Source organism: Brienomyrus brachyistius, chromosome 7 (assembly GCF_023856365.1).
Source record: "Brienomyrus brachyistius isolate T26 chromosome 7, BBRACH_0.4, whole genome shotgun sequence".
Classification (NCBI taxonomy): domain Eukaryota; kingdom Metazoa; phylum Chordata; class Actinopteri; order Osteoglossiformes; family Mormyridae; genus Brienomyrus; species Brienomyrus brachyistius.
Window position 1 is genome coordinate 9,333,217 of NC_064539.1, and position 25,057 is coordinate 9,358,273.

Sequence of the window (25,057 nt, forward strand, 5' to 3'; positions counted from 1 at the left end):
GTTCCCTGCACTCAATAATACAGGAGCTATCCGGGATCCGGTGAGAACTGGCCAGCATGGTTAAATGTCAGATTTACATACCATCAACTTTTGCTGCCCACAGCTCTGGGTCCACGCCAGCCCCTGAATTTGATTTGGCAGGACAGCCTGAACCCGCGCGGTCAGAGCCACAAGAATGGGCACCAGGCTCGTAACCCTATCTCCATATCGGGTGTTGTGTCTCGCGACGGCCAAAGCCGCGCTAACACCCCCGGCACCGGCATTAATGGACACTTAGTGAGGCGCTTTCGGCTCACGGCAGATTCGGCAGCAGGCCTGCGTACGGGCCCAGCGCTCACTGACTTGGGGCGACGAAAACACACATAATGATATAAATGTGAGCAGCATGACATTTGGGTCAGCAAGTGGCAATGGGACTGAGGCTGAGAGTTAGTGGGAGGGGAGGGGGACAGTGGCCTGTACTGACAGACGGGGGGTGTTTTGGTCACGGTGAGAAGGGGCAACGTGGCCGACGAAATGCTGGGCAGCTCACAGGGGGGCCTTGTGTGTGCGTGTGTGTGTGTCCGTGTGTGTGTGTGCGTGTGTGTGTGTGCGTGTGTCCATGTGTGTGTGTGCGTGTGTGTGTGCGTGCGTGTGCATGCACGAGCGGTTATACCTTGATGAATATACGTGATGAATACCCATTTAATAAAATTTCAATTATTTTAATAAAAATCTGTGACTGCAATGAAAAAACTAAAAAAGCAAAAACTCATTTATTTTGCTTCATTACTTATGGTTATGGTTAGGGCTGGGTGGGGGTTAAGGTTGCCATAGTTAGCGTTAGCATTTTTCCCATAGAAATGAATGACTGGTCCCCATAAAGATATGTTTACCCGACATGTGTGCATGCGCATGTGCGTGCGTGTGTCTGTGAGAGCATGTGTCTGTGAGAACGTATGTCTATGAGAGCGTGCCTGTTTGTGAGAGCGTGCGTCTGTGAGAGCGTGTGTCTGTGAGAGCATACCTATCTGTGAGAGTGTGTGTCTGTGAGAGCGTTCCTGTCTGTGAGAGCGTACCTCTGTGAGAGTATGCGTCTGCGAGAGCGTGCCTGTTTGTGAGAGCGTGCCTGTTTGTGAGAGCGTGCTTCTGTGAGAGTGTGTCTGTGAGAGCATGCGTCTGTGAGAGCGTGCGTCTGTGAGAGCGTACCTGTCTGTGAGAGCGTGCGTCTATGAGAGCGTGTGTCTGTGAGAGCGTACCTGTCTGTGAGAGTGTATGTCTATGAGAGCGTACGTCTGTGAGAGCGTGCGTCTGTGAGAGCGTGTGTCTGTGAGAGCGTGTGTCTGTGAGAGCGTACCTGTCTGTGAGAGCGTGCGTCTATGAGAGCGTGTGTCTGTGAGAGCGTGTGTCTGTGAGAGCGTACCTGTCTGTGAGAGTGTATGTCTATGAGAGCGTACGTCTGTGAGAGCGTGCATCTGTGAGAGCGTGCGTCTGTGAGAGCGTGTGTCTGTGAGAGCGTGTGTCTGTGAGAGCGTACCTGTGGGCAGGAACATGAAATCATACTGTAGCACGGCGGCAAACCGCCCACCACCATCACACCAGGCATTGACAGGGTTTAGTGCTTCCTCCTGATGCAGGACTGACTGCTGCAGGATTAATTACACACCTAGAGACACCATTGTATCCTTAAGCTCCACCAACGGCACGCAGGCCTGCTACAGGTAAGTGAGTGCGTATGCTCTTAAAAACATCTCATCACCTTTTTGGAGCCATGTGGCACTGCCATCAGGATGTCACCATCAGGATGGCGAGCTCACAGCTTCAGGCATTAACAGTGATGGACATGCAGCTCCAAGGTAAAACTGTTTTCTTCCTGAAATTCGAACGTGCCACCACCTGGACGAGCACCTGGTCCACCACCTGGACGAGCACCTGGTCCACCACCTGGACCAGAGCATTGTTTTCATACCTCTTTTGTTTACATGGTGCCCACTGATATTCCAAAATGAAAGACTGTACTTCAGGCACATACGGATCCAAATACTGGACCCTGGATCTTTGCAGGGACGTTTGTCCGTTTTCCAGAGTGCACAGGCAGTCCCCAGGTTACCCAAGTCCATCTTTAAGGAGAATTTGTAGGTGGAAGTCGGAATAATAATAGTACAGTACATAATGAACATACAAAGTAGTGTGTGTATTCATCATTACAAAACATTGTCCATCCATCCATTCATCCAGACATTTTCTGGAACTGTATGTCCTATTCAGGTTTGCAGGGGGCCTGGAGCCTATCCTGCAGGCTACAGACACAAGGTAGGGAATAACCTAGGATGGGGCACCAACCCATTGCAGGGCACACTCACACACCATTCACACACACACACACGCCGATGGGCAATTTGGTAGCTGCAATTAGCATCGGCATGTTTTTCAACTGTGGAGGGAGACCTGAGTACCTGGAGGAACGTCTCATGATGACATGAGGATAACGTGCAAACTCCACACACATGGAACCCCAGCAGAGACTTGAACCCACAAACCATTGGTGTTTAACAAATTTCCAAAACAATAGGCTTTATGGCAGCTGTACAAACGGATGAGTTGTCTGTTAGTTGTTCTTAACTCCCTGTATAACTGGAAGAAACCTACAAAACACACAGAGCTTGAATGGAAGCCGTCACCAGCTCTACTGACCCCTACTCCTACAGGAAGAAGCCTCTTCAGGCCTAGTCTCCCTGTTAACATGCCCAGTTCACCCTCCGGCCATCCTCCACCCACCCACCCTGGACCCCACCCACCCACCCTGGACCCCAACCCATAAAACTCACTTGTTCTGGTGCTTGGAGCCCTGAAGGTGGGCGTGGTACTGAGCCGCCGAGTTCAGGGTCACACTGCAGAGCTCGCAGCTGTGGCAGCGCTTTAGGCCTGGGGGGTGGGACCGGGGTGGGGGCGTGCAGGGGGGCATAAAGACACATGTGCTCTTACACGTCAGGGCAGAACCAGGATTCAATAACAGATAACTGAGCAATACAATGAAAAAAAATATTGCTGAAAATATATACAAACCAGGCATTCCTGCTACTGCACGCACAGCAAAGCGGCTTACAGGGAAACAAGCACATCCTTCTGTGTTTTAAGCATGGAGCAGGTGCACCGGCAATGAAGCGTGAGATATATAAATAGGTAATTAATAAGAGTGGGAAATATGAAATGTCCGGCGTGAAATATTGATGAAAAGCTGATTTGGAGGAAATCTAAAATCTCTGCCCACTGGGCCAGATTTTATACGGAAGGTGAATCATTTATGAGGCAATTCACTGAAAGGGCGATTGGGCATGGGCGGGGGAGGGGGGGCAGGGGGTCCCGCACTCCGCACTAAGCCCTGGGCCATCTCAGCTTTGTTTTTTTTATGTTCCTCTCAGTGTAAATTTTTCAGGGATCCCCCCAGGCCAAGCGTCCAGGAAGATCGACTCCCAGAACCCAAAACCCTCACCAGTGGGTTCTTCACTCTGCCCCAACAGCACACCCTCCTGGGAACTGAACCGACAACCACTAGTCCACAGACCCAAAAAGTTTTTAAACTTTAAACACGCTGGTATTCACACACAGTGAGTCATAGCTGCGGCACTGAGGGGGTACAGACAGGGAAACATCCTGCGGTCACCTCCGTCACTGTGCACATCATCCAGCAAAGTGCGGCAGGAATGAATGCTAATCCGCTTTCCCAGGAAAACGGGAGGCGTGCGAGCAGGGAAGGACGTGTCGCACAGCGAAAGGGCAGCCCGCGTATCTGCGACGGTTCCCTGAGCTGAGGGGGAGGGAATCCACACTTCCTGTGACTCATTCCCAGGAGGCAGGTTTCTGTTACACTTAAGAACAACACAACTTATCTTTATTATTCCAGAAGAAAAAATAAACAGTTGTAAGTACAGAAGAAGCTGTCAGATGGAAAGTTTCTGATTGCTGCTTTAACTGAACGATGCTCAGCTGTGAGGCAGGTATCAGAAATGATCTCTGAACTGGACAGTGTTAGGATGGGATCGCTGTGAGGACTTGTGCACAGGATCTGGAAAATGGCAAAGAGCATCCAGCGTAGGCAGAGCCCTCACAGGCCGGCTTCCCTGGCTGCGAGGGTGGTCCTCCCTCAGCGCACCTGAAGCACACCCTTAGCTGCGGATGCATCCACATCTCTTACAGATAATTATGAAATAAACAAAAGATTGCTGAGCAAGTGTCCTGTAAAGGGGCAGAGCTATTTTGAGAAAGTACACCTGGTCCCACCCACCTCATACCCCGGAGCTCCCCCTGGCCTTGGTGTCTCCAGATCCCACTTTCTTACTCACATTTGAGTTCCTCCAGGTCCTATTGTCCCCCATCCCCCAAAGTCTTACTCACCCCTGAGCTCCTCCACGTCCTAATGCCCCCACATCCTATTCTTTACTCACCCTTGAGCTCTCCCAGGTCCCATTGTAGACTCACCCCTTTTCACACTCACCCTTCAGCTCTCCCAGGTCTGAATGCTCCTCACTGCCCTTTTCATACTCACCCTTGAGTTCCCCCAGGTCCTAATGCCCCTCACGCCCATTTTCATACTCACCCTTGAGCTCTCCCAGGCCCAGCGTCTCCCCCAGCTGCTCCAGCAGGTTGGCGCGTGCAGCATTCTTACGGTGCTTCTTGCCGGTGTAATGCTGTTGGGCCATGCCTGGGTTGTTGAACCAGGCCCTGCACAGCTGGCAGTAGCGGTCAGAGTCACGGCGCGGTGTGGGGGAGTTCCCTGGGGAGCAGGCCTCCGACGGCCCCTCAGAAGGGCTGGCCGCATCCTCTGCATGTCAAGGGAAATGGGAATCAGGCCTGTCAGTTACTTAGACGACCGAAGCGTGGAAAAATATACCTTCTGTGCTCTATATCCAAGGAAACAAATTTTCTATTTCTGCAGAACATAGGTTTCCACCTAAATTATAACACTGATCTGAAGGAGCATTAGTTAGAGGTCAGGGGGCCACATCCTCCCAAGGACTGCATCCCAACTGGCTGTGTTTCACGTGGCGTTGAGCTACTGAATGACACACAGTCACACAATGGTGAGTGAGGAACCAGCAGGCCAGCAGAAGGGTGGCCAAAATTGAGCGAGCAATGGACAGGACTTGCACTGCTCTGCCACACTATCCCTCGCTGTGACACAGCCAGCGCAGGATGAACCAAAGGAGGCAAGCGAAACCACACAGTGCCGGCGTATGGGGAGAATCTGACGGCCGGGACCAAGATTTTCATAGGCTGGGGAGCAGTGGTGTTACCAGAATACCATGGTGGTGGGGGATCAGTTCACCAAGGAAGGTAAAAGGCACATCACATGTGGCAGTGCAGTATGTCTAAATCATTCATTTCTGGGGTCTTTGGGTGACTATTTCCTCTAAGCCCTCTAGCGCCCCCCTGTGGCAACTGATGAAGAAAGCAAAGGGGGCTGGCTGCTTTAGGACACGTCCTGTTCTGATGGACTTGCCTTTATAGGCAATGTAAGCAGGCACACGCAGCATTTCCCCGGCACTGCACAGCTCATCACATGGATATTCTAGGCCTTTCTTTCCATTTAGTATGGCTATGACGGACTTCCGATTTGCGAGCCCATTTCACATGGGTGCGAGGCACCAATTCCCATAATGTTCCTAAACCCACCCTGGTCTGTGTATCACATCCCTGCAGTCGGCCGGATGCCAGGGAGGACGATTAGCCTGCAGGCTCTGCCTCTGCTCCACATGCATTTTCTCATTGCTCCCATTTGACCCCCCCTTTTTATCTTTTAACCTCCATAACAGCAGTGAAATTCCAGCAAGGCCCCCACACTGCACTAATATAGTTCCCAAACTGTTTACTTTCCTTTCCTGGGTGCAGTTGGCGAAGGGGTAAGGGGCAGTTTTCATCTGCAATGGCCGCCGCGTACGTGGAGAAAATCAGTAAGTGCCTTTCCGATGTTCAGTTGTTCTCTGTCTCTTAGCCATGAAGCTCGGTCTGTAATAAAGACCTCTGTCACTGCTGATGTCATCAAACACACACCCCTGGGGGGATGATATGTGTGTGTGTGTGTGACTAAGTCTGTGCACCTACTGGGCAGCATTCCCATCCCTCTCGCTTTCCCCATTAACATTAAAAAAACCTTTTAAGCATATATTTAAATATACAGTATTTGCATTATATATACTTTTAGTTCTTGATCTGTATTTGCCCACATATTCGCCTGCCTTATCCCCTGGGCTGGGAGAGGCTGCGTTACCTTTACACTGCACACAAAAGCTAGTCTCAAGCAAGACGCAGAGATGCCCTGATTTCATAACCTTTCCTCCTGGTGCCCCCACCTTCTGTTCCCTGGGGCTGATTAATAGTAATAAAGAGCCCCCAAGCTGCAGCACACAGACAGACACACGTCACGAGGTCCTCCCAGCAGTCTGATTGTAGCCAGTATAATTACGTTCCAGTACCAAGCCATTCCACTGCTGGGCTTAAAATACACATCAAATAAGAATGACATCAAAGCTTCCTCCAACACTGGCACATTTATCAGCACGTTCGCTCTCCCAGGAGCCCAACTTTCGCCACCGCATGACTCATTTTAAATTCTCCTATTGTAAATCTTGTCCTATTTCTGAGCAGGGGATTATGGGAAAAAGAGCCACAGACCTGCGCTCCCACTCTGGCGAGAAAGATTTTATCAGCGCTCTGAAAGGCAACACAGAGGAGGCTCAAGTGCATCTCGACCCAGACCTCACACCACCTCCGCAGCTTCTTCCCCTTAGTCGTCCAGCTCCTAAATAAACTCACCTGGTACCTCAGTAATCTGTCACCCAGGTGCGACCCACTCGCTCAAGAACAATTCCCAACTTATCCAACATCTTCCCTTCGAAGTATACGTGCAGTATGGTATGTTCACGCATACTGGCAATAAAGTGTGTTCTGATTCTGAACAGCGTGATTCCCCTTGCTGTCAGCACTCAGCACATCAGCAGACACATGCTATGCTAGAAGCCATTACAACTCTGCATCCTACAGCCTGATCTGCAACCTTGTTAAAAGCCTAAGGTTCTTCTCTGTGGGAGTTACCCCAGATGCAGTTAAGATGATTAACAGGGTTTGGGGGGGCGGGTGCAGATGAACCAGGGTGGGGCAGGTCACCTGTTCTTTATACCCGATCAATGACATTAATGAGTTTTATTCTCCCATCTCCGGTAAATACGTCCAGATGCTCATTCCAAGCCCAATAGCCAGCTGTTGTCCTTCCATGAGCCAAAAGCACCCCCCCCAACCCAGATGGCTGCATGTGTCACATGTTTGCCATCCCACCCAGAGTTGTTATTATGCAGAGTATTGTGGAAATATATGACTCCGGATTCTAAACAGACTCACACCTTGCATACAAAGTGACGGCTAATCTGTTTACTCACCTATTTTTATAACTCTCCTGATCTCTTCTTATTTATCTCGTGTCTTGGCTCAGCCAGTCTCTCTCACAGTCCTCCTTCACCTGTCCTTACTGCTCACTTTTTAATACTACGTTTAAGTGTAATATTTTAAGACCCATGTGGTGGTATGAGTAGAACAAACCATTAACTACTAACTAGACTAGCTGGGTTGAAGGATTGTGTTGCAATAGAGACCTTCGGAGCCGTGGTGGGTTCTGACCCGTGTGGGGAGGGAGAGGGGAGCCTGGGGGAGACTGTTTACCCGCCGCAGTTTCGCTGAGGGACGCCTGCCCCCCCAGATGCAGCCTCAGCCTCTTAGCGTGGATCTTGCCCTGGTAGTGAGACTGTGCCACCACGGCGGAGGTGAAGGACATGTTACACAGAGTGCAGCACTTGTTCTTGTCTACGTCGCCGTCAGCGCCGCCCTGCAGGCACACAGAGAAAAAACAAGGAGGTTCAGAAAGTTCAGCGCATGTATCCATCTGCAGACCTGGCTATAGCGTCGTTCACTGTGGCTCCTCACGCCTGAGAGTGACAGCAACACCTTTCCTGCAGGCGGGACTTATTGCTCAGAAACAGTCTATAGTCGCAATCCTCTGTCTGTCCTGATTTCTCAACGCAGGCATTTTTAAGTAATATTTTTAATGCCGTATGAAACCGTCTGTCAAATAATGATGCTTTCAACTCGGCGAAAACGTTTGAGTCAGCACTCATCCGATGAATCTAATCTCCTCGCAGAGGTTCTAGCTGTAAAACCTATGGCTGCGTTCCCTAAATATACCGCGCCCATCATTGTGACTCCATTCACAATAAGGAGTCACAGCAGAGTGGCGTCCCGACATACAACAGGGCACCGGACAGGTCGGCAACAAGTGACAATCTGAAAACAAGCGAAATTTTTAAGAGCAGCATCCCTAAAGGAATCCTCCATTTACAGCCAACCTGCCTGTAGCTGCTAATGGTCCAAGCCCCAGGTGGATATAGGAGCACTCCCCGGTGACCAGGTACAGACTCCAAACTATTTCTTAATATGTGGAGTTTATTGAGGGAAAAAAAATCTAGTACAAAAAACTCCCAATAGATTAAAAATTTAGCACAAGGGAGAACCCAAAAAGTAAAGATGTTTATTTTTGACCTAAATATATCGAAAAAAAGGGGAAAATCAAATTCAACAAAACATTAAAGCTCAGTCAGATGACCTGTACAATAAATTTGTTCATTTAGCATCATATATCCTGCAATGACTACGCAGGGTAAAGAAAAGACAGTTTAAGCACTTAACCTCAGATGTGCCTTCCTGCTAAATGTACATTCTCGCTTGCAGGCAGGGCTAGAAATGAAGCTCACCCACTCGCACAAGGCAAGTAATTCAGATGAAGGGTGAGAATTCAAGGTGACAAAAGGTTACAATGTTGGTTGACCGCAATTTGCCTTAAATAAGAATTTTTCAAATATCCACCATAGTTAAATGCCTTCAGTAAAATGAATGCCTTTTGTTAATATCCTGTCGTTTGTTCCACCGTGCATTTCCTCCAAAAACACGGATTAAAGGAGATCCTTTCCTTTTACCCTTTCAGTCTCGCTGCTCAGTAGAAGACCCAGAATTAATTACTTCCACCTTATCTTTCAGTTACACAATACACTGTAAAGTCTAAGGCCACCAAACCAGTTCATGGAGCAAATCGTGCGGGAGAGAGTTTGATATTGGGGGGGCACAACTTAATAATTTAAATACGAAAGTCTGTTGGGGGAGTGAATGAATCTATGTTAAATATTGGAGGTACACGCTCCCGCACACCCTGTTTCCTACGCCTCTACCTGGAGTAGAGCAGATTTTCATTCCTAGACGAGGTAAAACCATGCCAGGCTTTAGCAAGGGCTTCCCCAAGCTGTTGGTGGATCCAAAACAATCTTATGGGGCAGGTTTTTTTTTAACAAACATTGTATGCCTCTCGCTACACTGCAGACACATAGGGCTACATCCACCCTGCTACGTTGAAGAGTCTGAAGAGTCCTCACAGACATTAGTCTCTGTTTGCACCTTTGTCCAAACTACCCCAGAGCTTTCAGCCGCCAAAAACATACAGTACCAAAACTCTCAGAGTCATTTACAGCTGAATAATCCCTTTTCAAGTTGCAGTGTGGATGAATGAAAATTGAGACTTTCGAAAATGTAGACTCTAATTGGTCTAATTGTGCCCCCCCTTCCCCATTTTATACCAGTAGTCACACCCTCTCATTGTCTGATTGGTCACCTTGGTCACCCTGCACCAGGGGTAGGCAGTATTATCCAGAGAGGGCCATTGTATGTGATGGTTTTCACTGCAACTTCCTAATTAGATTATTAATTAGAGGAGTGGGGGGCAGCATGGTGGTGCAGTGGTTAGCACTGTCGCCTCACACCTCTGGGACCCGGGTTCGAGTCTCCGCCTTGGTCACATGTGTGTGGAGTTTGCATGTTCTCCCCATGTTGTTGTGGGGTTTCCGCCGGGTACTCCGGGTTCCCCCCTACAGTCCAAAGACATGCTGAGGGTAATTGGAGTTGCTAAATTGCCCGGAGGTGTGCATGTGTTGCCCATAGCTTCCGGGATAGGCTCCAGACCCCCCACGACCCAGTAGGATAAGCGGTTTGGAAAATGGATGGATGGATGGATGGATGGATTAGAGGAGTGATTTGCTGAACAGTCCTCACTCCTGAGTTTGAACAGCTGACCAAAAGCTTATCCAAAAAACTGTCATGTCCTACTCGTCCGCTCCTTCCGTGTGCCACACCCCCTCGTTAACCTTGTGTTGATTCCTCGTGTTTACCAGGTGTTTCTTGTTGCTGTCATTAGTCTCAAGTATTTAAGTCTGTGTTCGAGTATGTTGCCCTGTCGGGTCCTGTCTGGGGGAGCGCTTCATTCCTTTGTCTGTGCCAAGCGAGTCCATAACAGAATGACCGGACCATAGAAGAAGATGCCTCCGATCAGCAAGGCAGAATACGTCGACCTCACCGACACCGGTTCCTCCGACTCGGGTGTCCCCACTCCAATGTCTCATCAGTCGCCTGCGGCTTTCCATGTCGCTGACATGTATGCAGCTAAATAGCATGCTACACAGTATGACTGAAACAAATTTATCAATCACTGCGTCAATGCGTGCATGCACAGTGTAGGTTAATAGCGATGTCATGTATGCTTCCCCTTGTTTCAGTGTGAATGGAAACACGTTTGTAACCGATGTGCAAAAGGCTATTTAGATGGAGAGTTTTTGTCTGAAAATGCAGTCGTATGGATGCTGACTTGGTTGAATAAACTCGATAGAAAGTACTGAACATTCTGTTGGAAAGTGTATTTTTATATATATATATATATATATATATATATATATATATATATATATATATATATATGCCTGTCACCCTGCTTATTGTTAATTGGTTTCAATTTTTTTTCTGTGGGAAGAGTGCAAGGTTGTATGAAGAAGGGTCGTTTAATGATCTCCTCACGACCAAGAAGAAGAAAGAGAAACATGGACATGTGAGGCAGGTGCTTAATTTTACAGGATGTTTTTAAACCAGTCAATGGTGATGAGTCACCTGCATCACCAACAAAATAAAAGGCTCAGGACATGCTTATGGGCAGAAAAACACGAGAATTCTGATCTTACCATGACCACGAATTAGATCTGATCTAGGACCACATAAGAAAGTGACTCAAACCCGATTAGAAAAGGTCAGGGTTCTGTGTCCACGCAGAAAACATCAGAGTTGTGTCTGATTTGAGTCGTTTCTGTCTGGTAAAGTGAATGTAGACTTAATTCACCTCCAGCGACCACACAGAAAGGAACCAGCTTGGAGCCAGCTGTGTCCCACAGAAGAATTTTACGACAGCAGCTCCCTGACTGAAGGACTATATGACAAGAATTACAGCACATGATGGGGTGAGGTCAACCTCTCACCTGAGCCATGAAGGAGAAATTTTGTTTACGAGAAGAAAAATTTAATTACCCACTTGTCAGCCACAAAGTTGTTATAAAACACTCAGCTGTCTCTGCATAATCTTCTAAAGCTACCGTTCACTTAATCTTACATTCCCATGTCAGGGAATGTAAGGAAAGAAGCAAAGCGGATTAGAAATCCTGTTCACTTGACAGGGTGAGATCACATTCGGCATTTGCGCGGGTGAATGACAGCCGGTCTTTCATGACCTCAGTGATCAGTTGTCCTGGCGACAGAAACCCAGCTGTAGAGGTGGACATGGGTACGTAAATGGATGAATGGGTGAATGAGCGATGCGGCACCCCACATGAGGTTGTATGTTCTCCGCATTTTCATCTGGGTCTCATCCCACACTGCAGACACGAATTCACACTGAATCTGTTAATCGATCTTCGTGCGTAATGTGCGGTGGACTGGCGTTCCATCCGAGGTATAAAGCTGCCCTTTTGCCCTCTGCTTCCTGCATTCTGATTGGATGACAGGTTCCTGGGTAAGTGACTGAACATGGACTAGTGATCCATGGGGAGACAAGGTTAGAGTGACAGGATGTGAAGCCACGACGTTCAAGCTCCAGCAACTCAGTTCTCTGGTGGAGTGACAAATGGCATTAAACTTCAGCTGCAAAAACCTAGTCTGAAGACTGGCAGATAACGTGCCACTTCGCCATAAGACCTCCAGGCTCTTATGCTCCACTGGTACCACCAGACCAACCGGACAACTGCCTCTAGCTACATCTCTGTAGGCTTTTCCGAGGACAGTTTTCTCATTTTTATTTAATTGTGCAGAAAACTCACTGTAGGCCCCAATTGGTGGATTATCTCATGGCATCAGTTTTGTTCTCCTACAAAACAACAGTGTTTTTGCACTGTTGGGGTTCCCAGGGAAATGTGGTGTACAGGACGGGGGGGGGGGGGGTTGGAACAGACAGGGTGTTCTGTAAGGGGGGAGAAAGGGAAAGGCTGCCAAGGGCCCAGACACTAGGAGCAAATGAACATAAGAACATGGATAATGGTAGCTTTGGTTTTAAGGGGAGGGGGGCATTTAGTAGAATTTTCCAAGGGCCCAGCCATGTCTTTGTGGGAGGTGTGCTCACAGGTGTATGTATACCAAGTACTGCAACAGCCCCTCAGCTGCAGCACAATGGCCAGCAGTTGTCATAGTGGTTAAGATAATAAACTCAAAACCACTAGAGTTATATATTCAAAACCAAAATGTGTAACAACTATACCTTGAAAAGAAAGGTTCTCAGTCCAAGGCCAACAGAAAGAAATATACTGTACTGCTGTGATAAGGGACTGCAGTCAAAGCGAAGGCAGCACTACGTGTTTGAACACATACTCCTTTTGTATGAGCCCCTTCCTCGAAAATGACCCACTTATCCTGTCACTCAGCGAGCTCACACTTCTGGTAATTCCCATAATTCACTACTCTGGGCCCTATGGAGATAATAGCCGAAAGGCACAGAGGCCAATTTGATCCTGGTAGCTGATAGCTGACTGCAATCTTGGGGGAGGGATGCTCACTACGATCAAATAAACGAGACAGGAGACTTTCTGACCAAATGGAAACCCATTGCCGTTGTGGGTCTGTTGTTGCTTCCTAATCAAGCCAGTCATGGTTCGTTTTTTAAATTCCAAGACCGATGTCAGGTAACAAGCAAATTCATTCACTCCAACTGTGCCTTACTGCCCATCACATAAGAGCCGGTTTCCTGTGTGTTCTCAATGTGTTGACACCAAAACGGCCGTCATTTGTTGTTACTCCTCTCTGCTGTTTTCATTAAGCCATTTCAAAGATTTCATAAGCTGTAAAAGTTACCCATGCTGTACCCAGGATAAGAATACCCAACTTAACTTGAACTTATGAACAGACTGCCATAAAGCCTCTTATATTCAAGATGCTCTTGAAAAAATTACGTGGCATCAATGGATCATGAGCTTGAGATTCGGTACAGGACCGTATTTAGTTAGTTTGATTATTACTGCATAACAATTATTATTATGTACTGTAATATTATCTTTCAGGCTTACCCACAAATCCAACTTAAAGACAGACTACCAGTAGTAGTAACCTGGGGACTCTCTGTACCATCTTGATGAAGCTGCATGATCAATCTGTTTCCCTCATAATGACCAAATGGATGAGCGACTCTTGACTCCATGGAGTCACATGATGGAGGAGAGGCGCTTACATTGTCTGCCCGTAGCTTCTTGGCGGGGCAGCCGCCATCCGCAGGGTGCAGCATGTGATACAGTCGGACTTTGTTGGCATGCTTTCGGCTCTGAAATCGATAAAGAAATAAAGAAAGACATTCAGAAATGAACCAGCAGTACCAGTGGCAAGTGTATTTTCTCCACAAGAACCAGTATTCTTGTTTTAAGCTGCTTCTGATACATAGAGGCTAGTTTTGGTGTGGGGGGGGCAGGGGCGGGTTAGCTAAGGCAGGAGGATGAGTACAGAAACATGGGCAGTTCTTTAATACGCAGGCCACGAACCATCATAATCAACATCAATAACATCCCACTCTGACCCTATCCATCTCGTCATAACAACAAGACCAGAATAACACGAACTGACACTGATGGAAGTTCAAGAAAGTCAGATAAGAGAGAGAGAAGCTTAATGAAAGAGGCACCAAACACAAACATGGTGATTAAAGGCTGAGTGGACATGGAGGAAGCCTATGAAACTGCCACATCCTTCGAGCAGAGCCTCTGGCACCCCAAGGCAGCTCGTATCGGACACTAGCTATCAGATGACCCTGCGGCTCTGGTGACTGACCCACTTTGACATGCGTTGGGCGAACCCAACTCTTGTGGCGGCACTGGCAGGATGGCAAGGGAACAGAAACCTTCTCAAATAACCCCAAACAACAAGCAAAGAGCCTCCATTAGAGTTAGTGATGTCGCCGTGTATAACCGATGTAATCAATCCACAACATGGCCTTCTCATTTACCGTTACTACTCTTACTGTTAACAGTGGTTACTTTCATACAGATTCTTAATCTATTACTGAATCACGGTGCCTACGATAATCTTCCTGCCATCCATAGGCACTTCTAGGTGGAAAAGAACAGAAAAAAAGGGAACATTAAGCAAAACAAGGTTCCTGTCAGTTCTAGGTGTTTAAAATTAGCACGCCTCTTCCAGTTCATGTGAACGTTACTTCCTTTAAGATCTGTGGTGAGCTTTTTGAAGTGTTTGGAGGATATTTGTGACCCGTCGCCACGAAATGAGTCTTAAGTTGCATTGATAGAACTGCACCCATAAGACTCATTTTGTGGTGATGGGTCAAATTTTTGCTCCTGTACCAGTTAAAGCCACAGGCCATCCCCTTTTGACTAATCGGATCCTCTCTCGGGTCAACACAGCTAAGCTACCCCAGCCTATAGTTTTAACTCAGTACAAAATGTCATTTGGTATCAGAACCAGTTTTTACGGAAGTGGAAAACCAACACCATGAAGTACTGTACTTTTGGTACTACTCATAGACCCATGAAATGTTAGGCACACCAGTACGACCGAGGAAAACATTTTGCATCACTTGACAGATTTTTGGTCGCAAAAAAGACCTTCAAGACATAACCTGACTTGAGTTATCATTGCTGTTTTTGTCTTTATTAGTCCTATGGACCTTTGCATCACTTTTGGGAAGACTGAATAAAGTCATTCACATTCTCGGACCACTTTGCCCCCCCCCCCCCCTCTGGTTTTTGGATCCTCCGACCACTCAGCCATTCATAACAAAGACACAACACTGGTTTAATTCTCCCTTGGGCAAAGATCCCACCGTCTAGTCATTTAATCTGTTGTTCAGCATCTGCACAACATGCAGTCATGGATCGTGTCAGGGAGCATACGGCCTTACAAATATTATCTGGACTTTAAGAAAATGCAGTGGACAGCCACTGCAATGATTCAGCTGCACCCATTAGCAGTCTCAGGGTGTCGTTTATGTGGGCGTGATTTGCCTGGGAGGTCCAAGAAAGCCTCACCTGCAATACAAATGACCAGTAGCTGTTTGGGGCAGAACACGGTGGCCTCGCTTATTGAACAATCAAGGGAATGCAGCTATGCTGCGGACATCCAGGAGGGAAGGGCAGATGCGTTTATTTCCCTGAGGTCACGATGGGTTTTTAACAAGCACAAAGCCTTTCATTATTTATTGATCCATCATGTCATGTCATTGGACACGGGCGACATTTCCAGTCTTGATAAAAGCCAGAAACTGTGTTCTCTGTTCATGGCAATTTGTTCAAGTCTTTTAATATTTATCATTAACATGTCTGTTCACGGGTGGCATGGTGGTGCGGTGGTTAGCACTGTTGCCTCACACCTCTGGGACCCAGGTTTGAATCTCCGCCTGGGTCACATGTGTGTGGAGTTTGCATGTTCTCCCCATGTTGTCGTGGGGTTTCCTCCAGGTACTCTGGTTTCCCCCCACGGTCCAAAAACATGCTGAGCCTAATTGGACTTGCTAAATTGCCCGTAGGAATGCATGTGAGAGTGCATGGTGTGTGAGTGTGCCCTGCGATGGACTGGCCCCCCATCCTGGGTTGTTCCCAGCCTCGTGCCCATTGCTTCCGGGATAGGCTCCGGACCTCCCTGCGACCCAGTAGGATAAGCGGTTTGGAAAATGGATGGATGGATATGAAATTTCCTTTAAAATTTGACCTGGTTTTCTCCGCCATCAACTCCATCATTTCTTTTCTCGTTTTTGTACAATATGGTAGCTCAGTAACTACCCTTATGGTCTCACAGATCCAGGCTAGTGTAGTAGATTTGATTCCCCTCCCTGTCTCTCTGTATTGATTCTCCATGCTCTCCCTGTTTTCATATATGTTTCCTCTAAATACCCCAGTCTCATCCCATGTACTGGTGTCATTGAAATGCCCTTAGTTTGCCACTAGGTGTGAGCACGTAACTTGCATCCCATCCAGAGTGTTTTCCTGCTTTGTCTCCAGGCTTCAGGCTCACTGTGACTATATACTGAATAAGCATTTATAAAAGATGGATGGTGGAGCTTCTGAATTTTAGTAACACAAACACAGAGGTTCTCTGTGCACCTGTGCACCAAATCAACAAGCTGAACTAACACATTCTCTAATTGAACTACTCCATCTTACTCTATTATTTATTCTTTGTTTACACACTTGAAAAACCTGCAGAGAAACTGCAGTCCCACAGACATCCCTCACTTCTGAAGAACAGACCTGAATAGACCTGAATTTCAAATCCACGCCCAGGACTTTGTGACTCACTCTAGCAGAATTACGCTAAATGTGTTCCTGCAAACACTCCTTGCCATTTTAGCAGCCTCAGGATGGAATGACGAGGTTAAAGTTTGGATGCAAACACACAAGCTTCCACTCACGGCACATTTAACACATTGCACATAAAAATATCTCTGTCTCTCAGTGTCCAGAAATAAACCACTATGTGAAGCTGCAAATGATGCTTTCATTAGTACTTTTTCCATTTACAGTTTATTTCACCTTAAAATGTGCCATGGATCGAGCCAGAGGAGATGTATGATGCTGAGCACTGAAACAGAGGCAGTAAACTGTTAGCTCAAGTGAAGAGACTCTGCCTCCTACCAGAGGTAGACAGTTCAGGTCCGGAAAGTACAAATCCGAAACAAGGTTTTGTGATTGGTTGAAATAAAACCTTGGCCCGGATTTATACTTTCTGGACCTGAACTTTCCACTTCTGCTCCCGCACACAGCCTTCTTGACCTGCCACACCAAAAGGCAGGAAGTTGATTTACATCAGTAATTAGGTTTATTAAGGGACCTGGCTGTGCCCTTCCATTTGCCCATTATAATTAACAAGCTTAACAAGTTCGCTGTCAGAATGTTTACAGCTTAAGGAAGGCTGCCACTCTTGAGCAGTGGCTTATGGGAAGGAACTGTCAGTCACTGCCAGACTGCACCCTCGCCTGCCCTATCGGTGCCAAAAACAGGGGCACGAGGCACAGAGGGGCCACAACCACAGGAAGCCATTGTACCCATCATAGTTCTCTTCTGACTTCCCACTTTTTGTCAACTTTGATGAGCCCATGCTGAAATCCTGCCTGGGACACAGAGAACTAGAGCAAAGAACAGTAGCAGGAACAAGTAAAGTTGTATGAAAGAGAAGCAGAAAGAATGAGATGGACAGACAGAGAAAGAGAAAAAAGAGAGAGAGAGAGAGCAAACAGGTGAGACTATGTGAAGGACATGGAAGGGGAGAGAGACTGCGTTGGAAACCGGAGCAGACTGAGAGAGAATGACAGATAGGGCAGAGAGAGGGAGAAGGAGCAGGGCAGCATGCTGGAGGTGGAGAGTGAGCGATGGTCCGTGTGCATTCAGCTGCCACCTTCTGTGGGCTCCGTGCCTGACAGACACCCTAATCACATCAGAGCAGACACAGCAGCACACAATGGGAGGCGGAAATGCCTGGACACACAGTCTTTCCCAGAGTACCTGCAGATGTCAATCATTCTCAAAAGGCTCGGCAGCAACAAAGGGGTGTGCACTTCTTAAGTGTTTATCTGCTCAGCCATGTTCTATTGCGAGAAACTAGGAAATGATATACTGTACTTTCCATCATTTTCACTGTATTTTCTAGATCAAGTTAAAGATCCATGCTTTTACGTGTAAAACAGGGGAAACGTTTATGGTAACAACTTAAATCCACTGTTACAGAAACACACCGGGTCAAACCCCCCTACTTACAGTTGGTTTCCTTATCAAATACATTATGAGAAAACATACATTATAAGCCCTTAAACAGTGTCCCAGACTGCCTGGCTGCTCAGACACCATAAGGGTGTCCACAGGGACTGCGCTGCGGAACAGCTCAGAGTGATTAAACTGGCCAGGAATCCCCGGCTGCCTGGCAGAGGACATTCAGAAGGAAGAGCTGAACAATACGATGCACTATTCAGCCACCAGGAGGGCTTCTCCGTCTGTTTTCAGTATTTAGTTCAGTGGTTCCCCATCCTGCTCCTGGTGCCCACCCTGCCAGAATATCTTCATTCCAATCCCACCTTAATCAAGCTTATATGGTCCTTAATAGGCTAATAATGAATGTGGCAGGTGGAAAGCAGTGTAGGTTGGAATGAAAACATTTTGTTGGGGGCGGGGCAGGAACAGGATTGAGGACCACTGGTTTACCCGAGCAGACCTTCAGTTCTGACCCTTTTATACAGCTGGATATTTTACAGAAAAAGTTCACATTAAGTACTTTGCTGAAGGGCAGAACAACAAAGCACCTACTGGGACCTACGCCAGCTACTCTGACGCTGTAAGACCATGTGCTCAGCAAAGTTCCCTGTGCCCCAGGCTGTGTTATAGATGGTTAGTTCTGTGTCTCTGGGGTGTGTGAGCATGGAAGGTATGTGGCCCTGGTGTCCACTGGATTGTCTCTGTGTGGTTGTTCGTGAGATTGCATCTGGGCATCCACGTGTTTGTATGTGCTAAGACTGAAATATTATATGACTATCTCCTCACCTCATAGTGCGCCACCCGCTGGGACTGGGAGATGAGCTGGGCGCTGCACACCTTGCAGTAGCTGTCCGTAAAGAGGCATTCCTCCCCCCCAGTGGACTTCATCTGTGGGAGACAGGAGCACCTTCACACACTGGAATGATGAACCCCCCCCCCCCAACAAACCCCAAACCAATGCCCCACACAGAAAAGAGAAGGACCCCAACATCAGCATGTGGTTTCTCCTTTTTATGACTGCTACATCTATCTACTATAATTAATACTGAATAAGCTACTGGTTTATAAATCAAGTCTCCTCATTCAAATGTGGGGGATTCTGCCGGCCTATCTGTCCAGCGGGAAAATGCTTGGTGCTGCCACAGTATAAAAATGTAAAAATAGCAGGCGCTATTTTTTAAAGCCATTTCTAAAGAAGCTGAATGTGAGGAACATTTCCAGGGTTTGTATTGCCGTTCATGACATCACCAGGATGTGGTCCGTTTGGACCGGGCTTTTATGGAGACTATGGCCCTACTTACGTCTCCCTTAGGTTTATAATAAAGCGTAGTCAAAATTGTAGTCAAGTGCCTGCGACTACGGCCAGGAATGGCACGAGATGATGAAGGCTGGGCCAGCAATAGAGACCACGCCCACACTGAGCCGCCCCCTCTGATAAACAGCAGAACTTCACTCACCTGTGTTGTTTGAGATATTTCCGTAAAACGTAGGGGTGCAATTTATCAATTTTAGAAATTCCAGAAGCAGATCACTTTACCTTATTTCCTAGTCACAGGTATGGCTTCATAGCTGCATGTAAAACCTAGTGGTAACCACAGTGACACCCCATTTGAACCATCCACAAGATGTAGGCCATGTGTTTGCCCATTGAGATTCAGGGCCTTTCCTCAGTGAGCTAGTTTGAGACAAACTTAATGACTCTGAACACAGGATCCAGATTCTCATAAATGTTGATATGGTTTGAGGAATGTTCCCATCAGATCTGAACAGGGTATAAAATGCAAAGGAGAAGCAAACCAAAATCAAACATCATAATTTCATTTCGGCATTGTGACGGATGATGTCGCACTTTGGTATTCCAGAAACGCTGTTAGTTTCTTGCATTGCTTTTGATTCCATGCTACACGTAAGGCGAGATCACCATCCTGACAAGAGGGGAATACAAAACAGGCTCATCAGGGTAGATTGGAAGACAAAGGACAGCATTACACTGTATTTACAGTCAAGCAGGCGTTTATTCAGCTACATTACATTAGACTATTGTCCAAGATGCCCCACGTCACAGAGACATTAGGTCTAAACATTAATGACATCATTATCAATCCTAAAGCCAATATTTTTGTATGTTCTAGTATTGTCATGTAAGTTATGCAAGGGTTAATGCACGACTAGTTATAATTCGCGGCTTTGAGTGCTTTATCCTGCTTATGCCACAGTTACCACACATCTGGCTCACATGTTTAAACATTATTTAGACATTATTTTCACATTTGCAAGTCGAAAACGCATTTATAAGTAGATATACTCTCTTCTACCAATGATTAAACATTTCTGTTTAATTTCTGTTCATTTTAAATCATGTTCTACTTCTACAATTTTATGTAATGTTAAAATTAACCATTATTCACTGCAGTTCACTTGGCCGGCTCTATGGGTGCGGTCATAGAAAATGAATCAAAACCCTTCCAACCAACCAGATCTGAGTATTCAGCAGTGCCACAACATAAGCCAAGTTAATACACAGTTTGTTTTTTGATTTATATTTTGTTATTCTGACATTAATTATCTTGTTGCTAACGACCACATACCGCAGCAAACGGCAGGCGAGATGACAGAGGGGGCCGATCAAACGTGGACATCAAGCAGCCCTTATGGGGGGGTTTATGCTGAACGGTATGTTCCGTGCCTGCACTGCTTTTACCCTCAGCTGGTTCTGTGTAATCCCTCTGCAGTGCCTTTTACCAGTCAGCCTCCAGTCCATTTTCAGGCACATGAAATCCTTCTCTGCACATTTCTGGAGCCGCTTCGCTTGTTATTTAGACAGCAGTGTGAGGTGCAGCTTATAACAGCCGTGTTGTGTCTGGCTGTGGCAGGTGTGGGAGCCTCACCTGCATGACGGGATGTGACCACGGTGGGGCACACAGCTGCAGCAGTGAGGCTATCTTTACACAGTTCACGGACTTGTTTATTCCGGTCACTGCCTTCACTGTGCCTGACAACCTCCACAGCACGAGCCGAGATGAGGATGAGTTGCGCTTGCTAATTAAGAACGGCACACAATTATGTCCTCGGCACAATGCTTAGCATGCCTCTGTCACGAGGAGGATCAACAGCTAGTCACAGCAGGGAGCTCAATTTAAGAAACAGGCTTGTAACCAGAAGGTTGCAAGTTCAAGTCCCTTGAGATATTGCTATTGTATCCTTATAAAAACTATTAATAATAGAAACCCGCTAAATGCTAAGCAACTGCAGTTATAAACGGGAACCATGACCCACACTATCACAGAGACAGAGCTATATTGCCTTTGATCCTAAACTTATTTCTCACTGTCGTTGTGGGGAGCTGGACCAAATCAAAATACACAGAACCATTGTCCTTCGTGACTGATGTGTTGTATTGAGACCTGTGTGAGAAAATGACATGAAGCAGCTCAAAGCTGACCATAAACCCTCAGTTAGGCACAAGGGGGTCCGTGTTTGTTCCATCGTGATTAAATCCTGGCATCCAGCTTCACAAATCACAGACAAACTGGACAAAGGTGTCATGCACATCCAGATACCAAGCAGCTTCCATCCTGCAGACAGTTCAAATGATTTTGGTTTAAAATCGGGGGCCCTGTGCTGTATTTTGAAAGCTGCCTGCTTGTCTTTACCTAGTTAAAAAATGTCGATTTTTCTCAGCAAACAGTAGGTCGCACGGTGGTTAAGAATCTAGCCTCTGTCCTGACAAGCCTCCCGCCCGGCTTCAGCAGGGACATGCAGCTATGACAGCAGGTCACGGGGAAAATGCTGAAGGTGAATCAGCTGATTTGCTTGGTTGTCTTGGCTGACGCAGATTGATGCCGATCGCCCAAGGCAGCCTATAATCGACACTATTCTACCATCGGTCCTCAAATGACAGAGAGTGCGACAAATTACACGGATGTAGCTGGCATTTATAAATTGCAGAATTACCTCCTGCAGCCGGTGACACTGAGAGAGGAAGGACACGCGTCTCATAAAGAGACCACAGTACGTCAGGAAAACGGGGAGCCGGCATCACGCACACACAGACACAGCTGAGGAGTGTGACATGTGGTCTGGACACATGGGTGAGAAAGCACTCCTGTGTGCCACCGTTCATACAATGAAACAAGTTCAACACATCAACATTTCAATATACAATATGACCTCCTCGGATTTTAGCAGCATCTGGGTGCGATTTGGCTTAGAATCCAATAATTATGAGCAGTCTTCGATGATTTTGGGGTCCCAGTACCATACTTGAATTAACACCTGAATAAGCTTATTATTTGCGTTACAGTCCATTCCACAAAGGCACCTCCTACAGATTCTCTATAGGGCTTAAATACAGAGGGTTTCCAGGACTTTGATTTTCTTCTTGTTAATTAAATTTTTCTCCATTTTCTATTACTATATTTCTATTACTGTATTTTCCTCCTATATTTTTTATCTTATTTTCTCTTTCTCAACAAAACATGTTGACTTGCTTTGATTTCCAGATTTAGATTATTTCTGGGTTGTTGACCTAGTTTCTCAGAATTTTAAATTGTTTCAATAATCTTTGTTTTCCTGGTAGCTGCCTAATTCAAAACATGACTACAATGGACTATCATAACATTAACGGGCTATCATAACACTAACGGGCTATCATAACATTAACGGGCTATCATAACATTAACGGGCTAATTTGACATGATTACAATAAGCCTGCCGTGATGTTAAAAGGCTAATTTGGGGCTTGACTAAAACAGAATTACTGAGGAGTGTAATTTATTTTACATAGACGTAGAGGGTATTTCAAAAACAAGGCGAGTTTTACCCAGCAAACAAAAATACATTAATTTATTTGTTCCTGCTGTGTTAATCTAATATAACATAAACATTGAGTCTTTAAGCCAAATCACTCTTACATGGATCCATTTCTGTAAAACACTTGGATCAAAGGCTGCCACACAAATAAAATTCCCTCAGTGAAAACAATAGTTTATGGAAAGGATATTGGTTTGCAATCGAATCAGCAAATCGCTTGAGAGAGCCCCCTGCTACTGAACCGGAATTCTAAAATGCTATTAATCCAACCCAGAGCCACAGACATAAATCTTACATCACTTCCATCTCCATGTTGTTGCCTCACTGAGCACCTGCTACGGACCACTGAGATTTATAAAAACACCCCTGGAAGAGGTGTGTAAAAACAGAGGATAAATGCGGCTGATCTCTGATTGGATTTCAGCTGCTTAGATTGGGGAAGTGGATGAAGTAGAGAAGATCAACATTGAGGATTTACTACTTAGAAAGAAAAATTGATGCTCAAAAATTCTTCGCATATTAGAAGCTCGTGTGGGTCAAGGACACAGCAGCCGTGAATCAGAGAGAAGCTGATTTATATCTTATAGTGGAGGGGAGTCAATTCTCCGATACCATTGAGCGGGGGGAAGAAATCAGTTTCCATTCATTTATCTAGAGCTTATCCTTCTCCTGAGGAACCTTAGTCAATAAGGAAGGTTTAGGTGGGGACTAGAATAATAATATCAAACAAGTAATAAAAGTGGCAGTCTGAGGCGTTTTGTGTGACGTGCAACCGGCTCGGCGTGTAGATCAATAATCCTGAACCCGGCAGAGCCGCCCAATTAAAGTCCAACAAGCACAAGTGTCAGTTCAGGATTTCAGATCTAGTCTGAAGGTACAGAGGTCCTTGGATGAAGGAGCCCCTATCAACGGGCCCAGCAAATTCCGCACTTAACAAGCCCCAGTACCTATGCACACTCTCACTGTTAAAATAATCCACTTGGCCGCATAACTGATTAATAGGCACTAATGACTTGGAAGAGGTGACTCCCGCCGCTGAATCATCTGCGCCAGTGAAACTTCACCTCCATCTCCAAAGACACAGAGAGGATGCAGGTTACATGGCAGATGGTTGGATGGAGAAGGACAAACGCTTTTTAAGGTGATAGCGCTTCGACGAGGCATTTCGCAGCCTCCCTTCTGCCTGTTGGCGGAAACCTTCGCACCCCCATGCGGTCCGAGTCAAATTGCAAATACTTGCTATTCAGTGTTGCTCCCTTAACTGAACTATTATGATGCGTGTCTCCTAAAAACAAACAAATACCTCAAGGAAATAATCTACCATGTTGTTTTTAAAAAGCTTCTGCATCAGATTGCACCATCTTTGTGACTCATCCCTGTTCCCATCCTCGCAGCAGAGATCACAGATGATGACAGATTCCCCCCCAACTGCTTATCGGCCAGGATTCTGGAAGATTTTGATGAAATGCTGCCTGAAAATCCCATATAAGAATGACCCCAGAATGACCTGAGATCGCCCATCCATTTTCCTGCCATATGGCCCCAAGAAAACCATAAATACCAGCTGGGGTTTAACACTGGGAGATTGGATTCATATGCATTTTACTCTGGGGAGCAACCAAAGCAGGGGGCTACTGGTTTGGTGATTCCCTTAGCTTTGGACACCCCCCTCCAAAAAAATCCCCAAAAGTCAATAGAACACAGTCCCCCCCAAGTGTATCTGTGGTGTATCTGCTCTGTAAGAATGGGGAGTTACAACTACAAGGGGGTAGCTTTCTTTTACCTAGAGGCTCTGTCAATCACCTGGCTCCATTGTGTCCCCCCCCCCCCCCCCCCCCACACCCAGCCCTAACCTTAACCATGAGTAACCAATCAAAATACGAGACATTTGGAATTTTTAGTTTCTTTACTGAATTCACAGATCTTTGTGGGGACCTGAGAAATGGTCCTCACAACGCCAAAATAACAGGTTTTTATCACATTGTGGGGGACATTTGGTTCCCACAGTGTAATATAAATATAATTCCCAGACACCCTGCACTTTGCATGTCACATATAGGCATTAAACCGCAATCAACTGATTAAAAGTGGGGGTATAACAGGAGTGGCCGATCTTACCCGCAAAGGGC

At 46.5% G+C, this 25,057-nt stretch overlaps 1 protein-coding gene across 3 annotated transcripts in view; it reads right to left on the bottom strand.

Moving 5' to 3' along the window:
* LOC125746755 (zinc finger matrin-type protein 4-like) overlaps positions 1 to 25,057 on the bottom strand; it is a 37,548-nt gene that overhangs the window by 6,169 nt on the left and 6,322 nt on the right. For all 3 annotated transcript variants that reach the window (XR_007399045.1, XR_007399044.1, XM_049021137.1), the window contains exons 2-6: positions 18,903 to 19,004; positions 13,601 to 13,690; positions 7,693 to 7,855; positions 4,577 to 4,801; positions 2,808 to 2,904 (exon numbers count right to left, since the gene is read on the bottom strand). Coding sequence is in view for 1 of the 3 variants with exons in the window: in XM_049021137.1 (XP_048877094.1) it covers positions 2,808 to 2,904; positions 4,577 to 4,801; positions 7,693 to 7,855; positions 13,601 to 13,690; positions 18,903 to 19,004 (677 nt within the window). In the remaining 2 variants the exon portion in view is untranslated. The remainder of the gene's footprint in view (positions 1 to 2,807; positions 2,905 to 4,576; positions 4,802 to 7,692; positions 7,856 to 13,600; positions 13,691 to 18,902; positions 19,005 to 25,057) is intronic.